This window comes from Diabrotica undecimpunctata, chromosome 3 (genome assembly GCF_040954645.1).
Source record: "Diabrotica undecimpunctata isolate CICGRU chromosome 3, icDiaUnde3, whole genome shotgun sequence".
NCBI lineage: Eukaryota > Metazoa > Arthropoda > Insecta > Coleoptera > Chrysomelidae > Diabrotica > Diabrotica undecimpunctata.
The window spans coordinates 115,687,318-115,700,334 of NC_092805.1; the positions used below are offsets into that span (position 1 = coordinate 115,687,318).

Genomic DNA, 13,017 nt, shown 5'->3' on the forward strand with positions numbered 1-13,017 from the left:
CAATTGCTAAAGATCATAAAGGTTGGACCATTGTTGATTGGAATCAGGTAAATAACATTACTTAACATTATTTTTCTTGTATGTAGTTTACAGTTGATTAATTTGTCCACGATTCCAAAATAATAATAATATTCCAGGTTTGTTTTTCGGACGAATCTACTATGCAGATCCTCATGGATAGAACTCAATTTGCGAGGAGAAGACCTGGGGAATAATACAAAGCGTATTCTATTGTAAGGACGGTAAAGCACCCCCTGAGTATCATGGGGTGGTCTATCATAAGCAGTCAAGGAACTGGTAGACTCTACGTTGTTGAAGGAACAATGCGGCAGGACCAGTACTTGAGAGTACTGCAAACAAAAATGTTTCCCCAGGTCCGGGAGTGGTTCCCGAATAAAGTTTAACATTTATGCATGACTCGGTTCCTGATCACAAGGCAAAAATTGTTACAAAATTCCTTGCTGACAACCAGGTTCTTGACTGGTCTGGCAATTTGCCAGATCTGAGTCCAATTGAAAATCTTTGGAAGCTCATGAAGACAGAAATTCCTAATGAAATTATAGCCACAAAGCACAAATTAATCGAGCGCCTAATAACAGTATGACACAGGAGTGGAACAATTTAACAAAATGGCCAAAAATACATAGAAAGTATGCCAAGAAGGTGCGAGGCAGTCATTGCTGCAAAATGTGAGACTACCAAATATTAGGCTTAAGACATAATTTTAAGCGTTTTTATGTAATAATTACTCGTTTCTTTTTTAATATTTGTAAACTTTATCAGTTTTTAAAGGTTTTAATCACAGTAAAATAGAATTAAGCACAAAAATATGTTTTATAGCTCAATTACATACTATTATTACATAAAAAGTAGAACTTTATGGGTTGGCTCTAATAATTTGATCACCCACTGTATGTTTGTATGTATGTTTGTATGTATGTATATATGACCATTTCGACAGTACACGCTACGCCCCAAACGGCTTGACTGATTTTAGCAAACGACGTGTCGTGAAGATTGTGCGAATAACATAAGCTACATAATTTTCATGAGAAAAATCAACAAAGTCAATGTTATGTGGCAAAAAAACTAAATAAAGTCAATTTTACATGGCAAAAGATTAGAAATTTATTGGTGTAAAGTTACGATTTGAATAATAACTGAAGGCATATAGGTTGCTGTCCAAATGTGTTACCTTGCCAGTATATTCAGTATCCTCCCCAACTCTTTTCCTGTGAAACAATTTTGATTGCCTCACATACCGCTGGGTAAAACAGAGTGGTTTGAGCAATCACATCTACATATTTAACAATAAATTCATTTAGAATCTCATTATTTGCTTCATTTGTTTCCATTACCTCGTACCATGTAGTAGCCTCGGCAATAAAAGTATGGGGAAGACCTCCGTAAATGTTCTGTATATCTTTTGCTATCGATATAACGGCGCGCGGCGTATCATTTTGTCTGCCAAGGCAACGAGTTTACATACATATTTACTTGTAATTTCGGAGTGTCCGTTTTTTATTTTATTTTGTTAATGACTTTAGCTTTAAAAATCTGAATGTTTTCTTTTTCATATTGTGGTATTAGTTCTTATAAATTTCCTATTTATACTATACATAAATAATTATGATATAATGATCCCTATGATGTATCATCGATATAAAATAATTACATGGTGTAAACTTCAATTTTAACACATTTATGTAAAAAAATTCAAATCGGTATGTTATACCATCCAAGTATAATGGGTCGCCTACTTTGATATGTAATTTACCTTTTATAAATGTAATTTTTGACTTGCCAAAAATTGCATACCGTTTTCGCTCGTAGTATTTATAATATCCGGTTTATAGTCAGAGACATTAACTTTTGGACTCCATCATGCCATGTTGTTTTCGGTCTTCCTCGATGATTTGTCTTATACTTGCATTATTTACTTGCATCATTGTGGATGTACCTGCTGATGCGCGAAAAACTTCCAGTTGTAAAAAAATGACAAGGGGCCTCCGCACCAGTAACTATGCGGATTGCAACAGACTAACAGCTGGACTTCGGTGTCTTTAAAGACCTCTTGCACCAAACTTCGGATAACCCTCCAATCTAATTGGCGGCACTCCAAGCAAGCCATCTTCCATGATAAATGAGTCCCACTGGGCCCAATACGTCTTAACTACTGAGCATAAGCTTGATATTTCTTGCCAAGGTGATCGACGGTTTTCCTCTTTCCATTTTCGAATTTTCTGTACAACTGGATCTCTCTCTTGTTCTTCCCTTATCTTAGTAGGCGTCCAGTCGTCGTTGACCATCGTTGTTCTTAGCACTGCTGCTTCCTTGGATTCCATTAGCACCGCTGCTTCCATACAGGTATTGATAGAAGTGCTCTACTGATTTCACTACTGCTAGAAGTTCTCTTCTCGTAACGCAATAATTCCGCTCAGGTTTTAAAAGAACTTTAGTAAAATATCCAAGGACTCGTTCCTGTCGTCCTTGAATCTGAGATAGTACTCCTCCAATTCCCACATTACTTGCATCTGTATCTAAGATAAACTCTCCTTCTGGCAGTGGATACCCTAAAATTGGTGTTGTGATTAAATGATTTTTCAAGGTTTAAAAGGCATTTTGACGGTCTCTATTCCAGTGGTAATCTCTTGCTTCCTCTGTAAGTCGCGTTAATGGCTTAACAATATCTGCAAACTTCTTAATAAACCTCCGGTAGTAAGTACATATTCCAAGAAAACTTCTCACTTGATGTTTGTCAGTTGGTTCTGGCCATTCCTTAATGGAATCAATTTTTCCCTTATCCACGGCCACTTCTTCTTTACTGAATATATGACCCAGATAATTGACTTTACCTTGAAATAGCTGACACTTCTTAGGGTTTAACATTAATTGGGCAGCTTTAAGTCGATTGAAAACGTTTTCTAAATTCTTCAGATGATCTTCAAATGTTTCCCCCAAGACGATTATGTCATCTAGATAAACCAGGCATCTTTTCTAAGATAACCCTGTCAACACATTTTCCATAAGCCTCTCAAATGTCGCACGAGCATTACGGAGTCCAAATGGCATAACGTTGAATTGCCACTATCCAGATGCTGTGGTAAAGGCTGTCTTCTCTTTATCTACTAGGTCCATTTCTACCTGCCAGTATCCAGACTTCAAATCCAAAGTAGAAAACAATTTACTTCGAGCCAATGTGTCCAATGTGTCGTCGATCCGAGGCAGAGGATAACTATCTTTCTTGGTAACGTTGTTCAGCAAACGGTAATCCACACAGAACCTCGTCGTTCCGTCTTTCTTCTTAACCAGAACCACCGGAGAGACCCATGGGCCCGTAGAAGCTTCTATCACCCCGTCTTTCTTCATTTCCTGAACAGTCGTTTCAGCTTCCTCTCTTTTCGCCTCTGGTAATCGTCGAGCTGTTTAACGAATTGGCTTAGGATTACCAGTATCAATTTTATGCTTAACAACGGTAGTTCTTCGCGTCTTTCCTCCTTTCGGTACGAAAATATTACGATACTGCCGAAGAAATTCCCTTAATTTCCTTTTCTCCATCTGATAACAGATGTCCCTTCGTTCACAATTCCCTGTAACCGCGCTACTATGATCGTTTCACTTCTAGCAGGTACGACTGTATCTTCTTTAATGGCTATTTGCACAGTGTTGTCATCATGAGGATGAAAAAATACCTCCTCGTTGCCAACTTTGATTACCTTATTCTTAAAATCCAATTGGAATCCATGCATATTCATTACGTCCATTCCTAATATAACATCCTCTTCGATGTCAGCAACTATAACAGTATGGACGAACTTTTCTGCTCCAATTCCTAATTGTACCTGGATTTCTCCATGAATGTTGGCATTTTCACCTGTAGCGCTCCGAAGTCGCAACCTCGTTGGTATAACAGTTGTAACAGTTTCTTACGGCTGTTTTTAACTGTCGGGCGTATAATGGTTCTGGTGGCTCCGGTATCCACCAACAACGTATGCCTTTTACCATTTATTTCTTCATCTACATATACACTATTTTCACGACATTTCAAGAAAGCTATTAGTATGAGAGGGACTTTGGAAAAGTTCCGTTCTAGTTTTCCTGATGGTGAGTTTCTTGATTTGAGTCGTACCTAGGGTGCTTACTTGAACTTCGTACGTGTCCTATTTCGCCACAATTCCAGCATCTTATGGTCTTCGTTTTCTTGTATGTAATACTTTTCATCATATTAACCAGCTGATCAAGTTTATCTTCATCTCCTTCCTCTTTTACAGTCCTAACTTTACTGTACCCGCCAGAGGCCTGCGTAGCTGACTCGTATTCGAGGGCGGCGGATAAGACATCAACCAGCGTCTTGTGACGAGCTAATCGCAGTGTTCTCTGCATTTCATGATCACGAAGACCATCAATAAATGTTTGAACGGCCAACTTTTCCATCATGTCTTCGGGAGCTGTTGGATAAGCATATCGTATTAATCTGGCAATATCTACCTCATATTCTTGAAGAGCCTCATCTCTCTTTTGTCTTCGATTTATAAGCTGCGACTGATATACATGCTCCAAATGTTCGTGACCATATTGCATGTTTAACCTCTTCTTAAGTTATTCGAAATCATCCGTCTCCTCTACGGCATCTCCTTGAAGAGCGATAGTCAGGTTTGCAGACTTTTCTTTTTCAGGCCATCCATTCGCTCTTGCAGCTGATTCGAACTGTTTCATGTAGTTGTTCCATGACGATTTTCCGTCGAAAGTTGGGACTTTAACATGAACAGAACCTTCATTTCCTTCAGAACAGAACCGCCATGTTTCCAGCTTACATTTCGTCTCGTCTTTTTTTATCTCTACTGTAATTGGATTGTTTCCTCTCTCTGCTGTCCCTGTTTCCTCCATCTTCCTTTCCATCTCTTCCATCTTTTTTTCGAAGGCCAACATATCGGCAGCAACTTGGTTTTTGAATGAAGATATTCTATCGTCGAGGGCAGACATCTCAGAAATGACTTTAGAGATTTCCAAAGGGATGTTAGCAGAAACTTTGCTTTCCAGAGAAGAAATCTCGTTAGAAACTTTGTTTTCTAAAAAAGCGATGTCGCCGGAAACTTTGTTCTCTAATGATGCGATGTTACCAGAAACGTTGGTCACATCACCAGAAACTTTGGCCACATCACCAGAAACTTTGGCCACATCAGAAGAAATTTTCGAAATCGACGAGGTGACAGCAGTATGTTTGTCTTCAAATATATAAGTTTCCGGGTCCAAACTCTCTTCCTCCAAAGCGTTCTTTAGTCATTGGACTAAATCGGCCTTTTTTCCGGTAGCAGCTAATTCTCTGTCCTCGAGATGTCTTCTTATCTCAAATTCGTAAATGTGAGCTCATAAATCGTAGTCATTTTCACAATTTATTTAAAATATATTCCACTCTGACACCACTGAACTGTTTTTATAAATTTAATTTATTGACTTTATTTATTATAAAATGTTCTACACTTTACAACACTTTATGAGTTTATTTACATATATTTATTTATTTAATCTACATAGAAACACTCAAATATTAATTTATTTACACTTATATAAGTTATTTGAAACATTTACACCGGTTACCATTTAAATAACCGCGCGAACAATTTATCGTAACACACGTAATGGGGAGCAAACCCAATATCTAAACCCCCTACCTGGAGGGCCGGGTAATTTTTTCTCATGATGTTCTTCCCACATACCAATTGTCTTTTAGGACTTGAGAGATCGGTCTTTCTTTTAATATTGTTCCGCCTTCAGGACCACTGGGTAGCCCCATGTTATCCATCCGCCGTTGATCAAAGGATCCTCTCTGAGTGCTATCATCCGAGCCAGCTGAACTCTGGTCTTTTATGGAGGTGTTCTACCCTATCTCTCATTTTTTCTGAGCTTGGGACCGGCTGTATCAGTTATAGAGCTACACTCAGTCACCCTACAACTAGCACAGGCAGAGTGATGTTCGCTCTTAGTTAGGTTATGTCGTTTTTAACCACTTTCCTCGTTTTTATTTGTTTTCTCAATTTTTTTAGTGTATTTTTTTGATATGGCTTCCATTAAAAATACAAGAAAACAATTAGAATTGATTTCGGACTTTTTAAAAACCAATAAAATGGTTACTCTCAAAACAAAGTCAACAGAGGCTAAATAAAACTAACAGATCTGCACCACGCGACCACGCTACTATGTAACATGCCCAGACAGGATGGAACAACCTATGATTAAATACTTGCGTCCAAAGTAGCTAGTAAAATGGTCGACTCTGGTTTCCGGAATGGCAGGGGTGTGGAAAAAAAATGTCTTTGTATTAACAATAAAAGTGGTACAAAAATATAATTCTTAACTTCTTAAATATTCGTACTTAATACTTAAAGATGAAACGTAATATTATCTTTTGTTGCCTGGTGTCTTTTCGTTATTAAATATACTTTCAACGACAATGTACTACAAAATATTAAAAATTTAACGAATTTATTAATTTACCCAAAAAGAATACATGGAATTATTGACTTGACACATAATGTTACCTGTTTAACATTAAAATATCGGGAATAACTAACTATTCACGGTAATCACTGTCAAATTCAGGTCGGACATTGTAGCTAGTAATGTGGCGTCAATTCCGTCGTTTATCAGCTACATGTAAAAATATCAACATTTATTCATAGGTTCCATCCTGTGTATGTTACATCGTTGTCACCACGTGACAGAACCGTAAATTATATGTTATGTTATTTTGTGCTGTGGCAGTACCTACGCTAACACTAAATGGAATTTCTACATCATTTTAAGCATAGCCTGTATGGCAATACCGTTTTTTACAGGGTACGTTTTGAAAACTGTAATCTTCTGTACGTCTTCCGAATTTTACACTCATATGTAATTATTTACGTAAATGATATATCACAGGTCCCAATGTTTCTGTTATATACATTTAACAGGTAGATATATATCTTTCATTTTCAGACTAACCAAATACAGTGGAGAATTATATTCATAATTGCAGCTTGCGTCTATTTTGTGACAGACATATTTTTTATTATATTTGCTTCGGGGGAAGTACAGGAGTGGAATGATATTGAAACGCAACCAGCAGTACCCCACAATGAGCATAATCAAGATATAGAAAACCAAAGCTCGAGCGAATAAAATGTTTTATTTTGTGATATTTTTAGGAACTAAAATAAACTAAAAAATGTTAAGCAAAATATATTGGGTAAGTACATTATCTAACTCGGTTGTGACGTTTATTCTTTAACAAAAGTTTGTATGGAATTACTGTTTTTTTGCTGCTACATTTTATAATCCATTAATTGTCTTGTTTCATTAGATACTTGCTTCTATTAATTTTATCTGTCTTTAATATATTCTTTCAAATATCGTAATTAAGTTCATTTTTTATTTGCGGTTGATTTTAAAGACTAATTAAAAGTGTAGATTTTTGATGGCAGGATTCGCACGAACATGTATTTTCTGGTGCCGTCTGTATGCCCGATCGATTTACACTTCTAACTGACAACTTCCTCATAGCATTTATATAAAACGTTGGAATTTTCTTGTCTTCTAGCACCTGCCCCAGCTTGGTTAATGGGACACTATCATACGCGTCTGGAAGATCAATAAATATCATATGTGTCTTCATATTGTGTTCCAAGCGTATTTCTATTATTTTAGACAGAACACATTGTCTATACGTCAAGATCGACTAGTATGAAAGCCTCTTTGATCTTCAACATCTTCTCAACAATCTTCAATTCAGCTTTTAATTATCTTTCCATATATCTCACAAATTTTGAGTTGATTACAATATTCACTCGGTAATTCTTACAATCCTTTTGTCGCCTTGTAAACATTTCTGATAAGTTCTTCTTCCAGATTAATAGCTCTCAGTGCCATTTCTCTAGATTTTGTCCCACAACATAGGTCTAATTTGGACCAAGCGTAATAAAAACCATGTGTCTGACCCCATTTTCTTACAAAGGAAGTGTTTGTAGGTGGTTGATAGTGCCAAATTTGAAAATTATATCGTAAGAGTGATGTAGCACAGAAAAACAATAGTTTAAATTTTTATCATATCTACCTATATTCTTCAACAGTTATACTAATATTATTTTTTTTAGAACTCCCTATTAAAACCATTTTGTGGACATTAAGAATAAGGGCAATTTTTGACATAAATTAGACCGACTTTTAGTTCTAAATACAGTTAAACAGATCACAAATTTGTTTAAAAATGATATATGTACAAATACTCTGATTAGTTCACAAAAAGTATTATGTTTATATGTGTAGATTTTATTAAACTGTAATAAAAGATTTTTAATTTTATTTGCTTTATTTTCCATTGGTACTCTAATTGTGTAAACAGGTACTAATAAACAGTACTTCTTCATTCGTCTGTCATTTGTCCAACTTCCATAATTCTATTAAATATACTGGTGAGACAGGAACAAGTAGGCTAACAAGTACATAGGTATATTTAATAGAATTATGAAAGTTGGACAAATACCAGACGAATGGAGAAGCAGTATATTAGTACCTGTTTACAATAACAAGGGAGATAAACAAAAATGTACAAACTACAGGGCCATGAAACTACTTAGTCACACTATGAAATTATGGGAGAGAGTAATTGATAGATGGATACGTGAAGAAACGGAAATATCCGATATTCAGTTTGCCTTATGCAAGGCAGATCAACAACCGATGTAATTTTCATTATACGGCAGTTGATGGAAAAATATAGGAATAAAGAAGCAAACGCTCATATTCTATTCATTGATCTTGAAAAAACATATGGTAGAGTTTCTCGAGTGATTCTGTGGTGGGCATTCAATAAGAAAGGTGAATATTTAAAGATTGTGAGAGACATGTATGAGTGAATAACAATTACTGTTACGACAGCTGTGGGAGAGACCGATAAATTTCATGTGAAAGTAGGATTGCATCAAGGCTCGGTGCATAGTCCTTATTTATTCTCATTAGTTTTGGATCATACAACAGAAACTACAGGGTAACATTCCTCTGTGCTGAATGTATGCTAATGATGTAGTGATAGTAAGAAATAATGAAAGCTACTAGTAAAGACAAGCTCTTGTAGAAAAAGGATTAAAGATTTAGTTAATAGTTGCTATCAACAAGTCCTCGCAGACACTTCGTCTAAGGACTAGCAATCCCAGTGGAGTCCTACATTGCCATGTGGTCAAATCCTCTTATAACTTAAACATCATATTTTTTAAATATCAAAAATCTAATTCTAAGTTAATCTAACTACATTTAAAAGGTGGACAATGTAGTTTAGGGCTCCCAACATAACCAAACTTATATTTGACATTTAATGTAAGCTTAAATGATGTCAGAGTTGCCAAATCCTTAGTTATTTCATACTCTCACATTACATAAAGATGAATTTAAAAAAATTCATATATAATAGAAATACATTAAAATGATATAAAAATTCATAGTTTTTAATTAAATTAAATTAAAGATTTGTTCAGCTACAACTCCAATTACTGTTAAACAAAACAAATAGTTTCTGTGAAAAATATGGACTAAAAAAGAATATAAAAAAGACCAAATACATGATAATAACAAAGAAAACAAATATACCAACAAACATACATTTGGGAAATGTACCGATAGAAAGGGTTGATAAATACAAATACCTAGGGACCTGCATTTCAGACAATAAAGATCAAACAACCGAAATAAGAGCAAGGATAGAAATGGCAAGAAATGCGTTTGTAAAAATGAAAACAATTCTCTGCAACAAAGACCTTAGATTAGAACTGAGAGTAAGAGCACTGAGATGCTACGTGTTTTCGATACTGCAATATGGACTTGAAAGCTGGACATTAAAGCAAGAACACATAAATAAGTTACAGTCCTTTGAAATGTGGTATGGTATTACAGGAGGATGCTTAGAATAGCATGGACACAGAAGAAAACTAACACGGAAGTATTGCGAGAAATGGGCAAAGAATGCGAAATAATAAACACAATAAAAATAAGAAAGTTACAATATATGAGAGACGTAATGAGGGGACAGCGATATGAACTGCTAAGGCTGATAATACAGAGAAAGATAAGAGTAGGAAGGAATAAAGGAAGAAGGAGAGTGTCATGGTTTAAGAATTTAAGGGACTGGTTTAAATGCAGTTCTATAGAACTCTTCAGAGCAGCAGTAGATAGAGTAAAGATAGTGATTATGATATCCAACCTCCGATCGATCGGGAGACGGCACTTAAAGAAGAAGAAAGATAAAAAATGAAGATAAACTAAACTTAAATTTATTTTAAAACTTAAACTTAATGTATCAAAGCTGAATTGCCACAAATAATTTACAATGTTTAACTGCATTTAAAGTAAAAGAAAAATATTTATGAATGCTGTTTTATACTTATTCTAAACTTGTAGCTTCTCATAACACAAATTATAATTTCGTAAAAGTAACTTCATATTTTTTTAAACATTCATATACATATTTTACAAAAAAATATGGCAACACTGTGACGCGGTGTCTTGAGGAAAATATATTTGGTTATGTTGGGTGCTCTAAACTAATCATTGTCGTAAAGGGTTTTTTTACCCACATATTTAGTGAGCAGCGCTGATGATGGAATAGTTACTCCGAAAACGTTTTGTGATGTAGCCCAATAGGTTTTTTATATTAATATACTTTTTATAAAGGAATTTTTTTAAATAAACATTTTTATTTACTAATCGTGGTTGCAACTATCGAAAAAGGTGTTTTCATAATATTCCAGAGCCACAGAATAAATAACAATCAGAATGCCCACTCTCAGATGCCGCCTTTGAAGTTTGTCAGCACGCGATCGCCATATTTTAGACGGAAACATAGACTCGAATTGAGAAATTTGTGACAAGCTATGACAGAACTGTAATTGAAATTTTTAGAGATTAATAATTTAGTACATTTGAAATAATTGAATCTGTTCTTCAACTAAAAGTACGAATAAAATAGTGCATATTATGTCTATAGTTGCCGTAAATGAATTAAACCGGGTTAATTTTTCTATGCACACCAGATAAAATGTCACTGAACAGCACTGGTTCCGTTTAAAACATGGATGATTCCGTCTGCGCGTACTTATTTTTTCAAGCAGAGTGGGCATTCTGATTGTTTATTATTCTGTGCTAGAGCAATCCCGAAAAAATGCGTTCGAGTCGTTTTGGAAAATGGGATCTTTCATCGGTCATGGAAATACTACAAAGATGGACAGAATTCTTTAAAGAAAGGTTTGAAAAAAACGAAGATCCACTATATGATGGAATTATACTGGATCAAACGGATACCAGAGAAACAAGCCCCCTTCAGTAGCTGAAATGCAAGAAGCAGTTACCAGACTGAAAAGCAACAAGTCACCTGTGTTAGACAACATTAGCGCAGAAGTAATAAAGGAAGGCGGAGACTCCCTATTAAATGCGATACACGAACTAATAGTGAACATATGGAATATTAAACAACTGCCACAAGACTGGAATACCGGAGTAATTATCCCACTACATAAAAGGGAGATCAGCTTCAATGTAAAAACTACTGGGCAATAACGCTACTAACTGTAGCATATAAAATACTGTCAAATATTGTGTATGACCGATTGATACCATATGCGGAACAAATAGTTGGGGGATATCAATGTGGTCTCTGCAGGCAGAAGTCCACAATAGATCAGATCTTCGTCTTGAGGCAAATCTTGGAAAAGACTAGTAAATTTAATATAGACACACATCATCTTTTCATTGATTTTGAGAGTGCCTATGATAGCATCCATCGAGAATTTCTGATCCATGCACTGAAAGAGTTCAATATTCCAACTCAAAACACTTAAAGTACAAAGCAAAATTCGAATTCAAAACGCACTAACAGATACAATCCATGTGACAACGGGCCTACGACAGGAAGATGCCCTATCGTGTATTCTATAACATCATATTAGAGAAAATAATTAGAGAGTCAAAAGTCAACATCAGAGGAACAATAATAACAAAAAGTGTAGAAATATTGGCACTTGCAGATGATATTGATATCATAGCTAGAAGCGAAAGAGAGATGATAGAAGCATTTAATGCGATAGAAAGAGCGGCACAAAACAGTGGCCTAAACATTAACGAAATAAAAACCAAATTCACAAGACAAACCAACATCACAAGAAAAACCAAATGCAAAATATACAAGACCCTGATAAAACCGGTCCTTGTATATGGATCAGAGACATGGACACTGTCGAAAAGCGATGAGAGCCTATTAGGTATCTTCTTCTTTTCATTGCGCCGTCTCCTTTCGAAGGTTGGTGATCCAAATGGCAATTGTAGTTTTGGAAACTGCTGCGCGAAAGATCTCTGCGGATGAGCGGTCGAACCATCTCCTCGGGTCTTTCAGCCACGAGTTCTGTCGTCTTCCTACTGATCTTTTGCCCTGTACTTTTCCTTCCAGTATAACTTGAAGTAATTCATATCTTTCGCCTCTCAACACATGACGCAAGTATTGCATTTTCCTCTCTTTGATTATTCTTAGTAATTCTTTTTGTTTACACATGCGACGAAGTACCCCAACATTAGTAACTCTTTGTACCCATGGAATCCTCAACATTCGTCTGTATATATACATCTCAAAGGCATCTATTCTTTTTAACTTTCACAGCCATACAGTAAGACAGAAAAAAGACAGGTGTCTTCACCTTAAAAACGCATTTCTATGAATGTGCTCTCATAAAACAAGAAACGCCAAAACGTCCCGACCAAGTGTTAAAAATAAAAAACCTGTCACTAATATATTTCACATTAACTTGCTGGAAAAACTGAGACCGTGAGCAAAAAATATTTTTTGGAGACTTAAAATTTCTGAAGGTAGGATGATTCGAGCCATAAAAAAATTATCCCTTGGATTTTCCGCTGGTGAAGATATACATGGAAAATTTTATGGATTTAGTATAAACTTCCACTATTTAGAATAATTCTTCTTTTTTCAATTGAAAAAGTCTG

General features: G+C 35.5%; 1 protein-coding gene across 2 annotated transcripts in view; it reads left to right on the forward strand.

Annotated features, from left to right (window-relative positions):
• LOC140437266 (putative inorganic phosphate cotransporter) overlaps nt 1-8,340 on the forward strand; it is a 114,183-nt gene extending 105,843 nt beyond the window's left edge. For both annotated transcript variants that reach the window (XM_072526690.1, XM_072526689.1), the window contains exons 8-9: nt 6,979-7,228; nt 8,133-8,340. In XM_072526690.1, the coding sequence (XP_072382791.1) occupies nt 6,979-7,161 (183 nt within the window). In that variant the 3' untranslated portion in view covers nt 7,162-7,228; nt 8,133-8,340. The remainder of the gene's footprint in view (nt 1-6,978; nt 7,229-8,132) is intronic.
• The last annotated feature ends 4,677 nt before the right edge of the window (nt 8,341-13,017 follow it).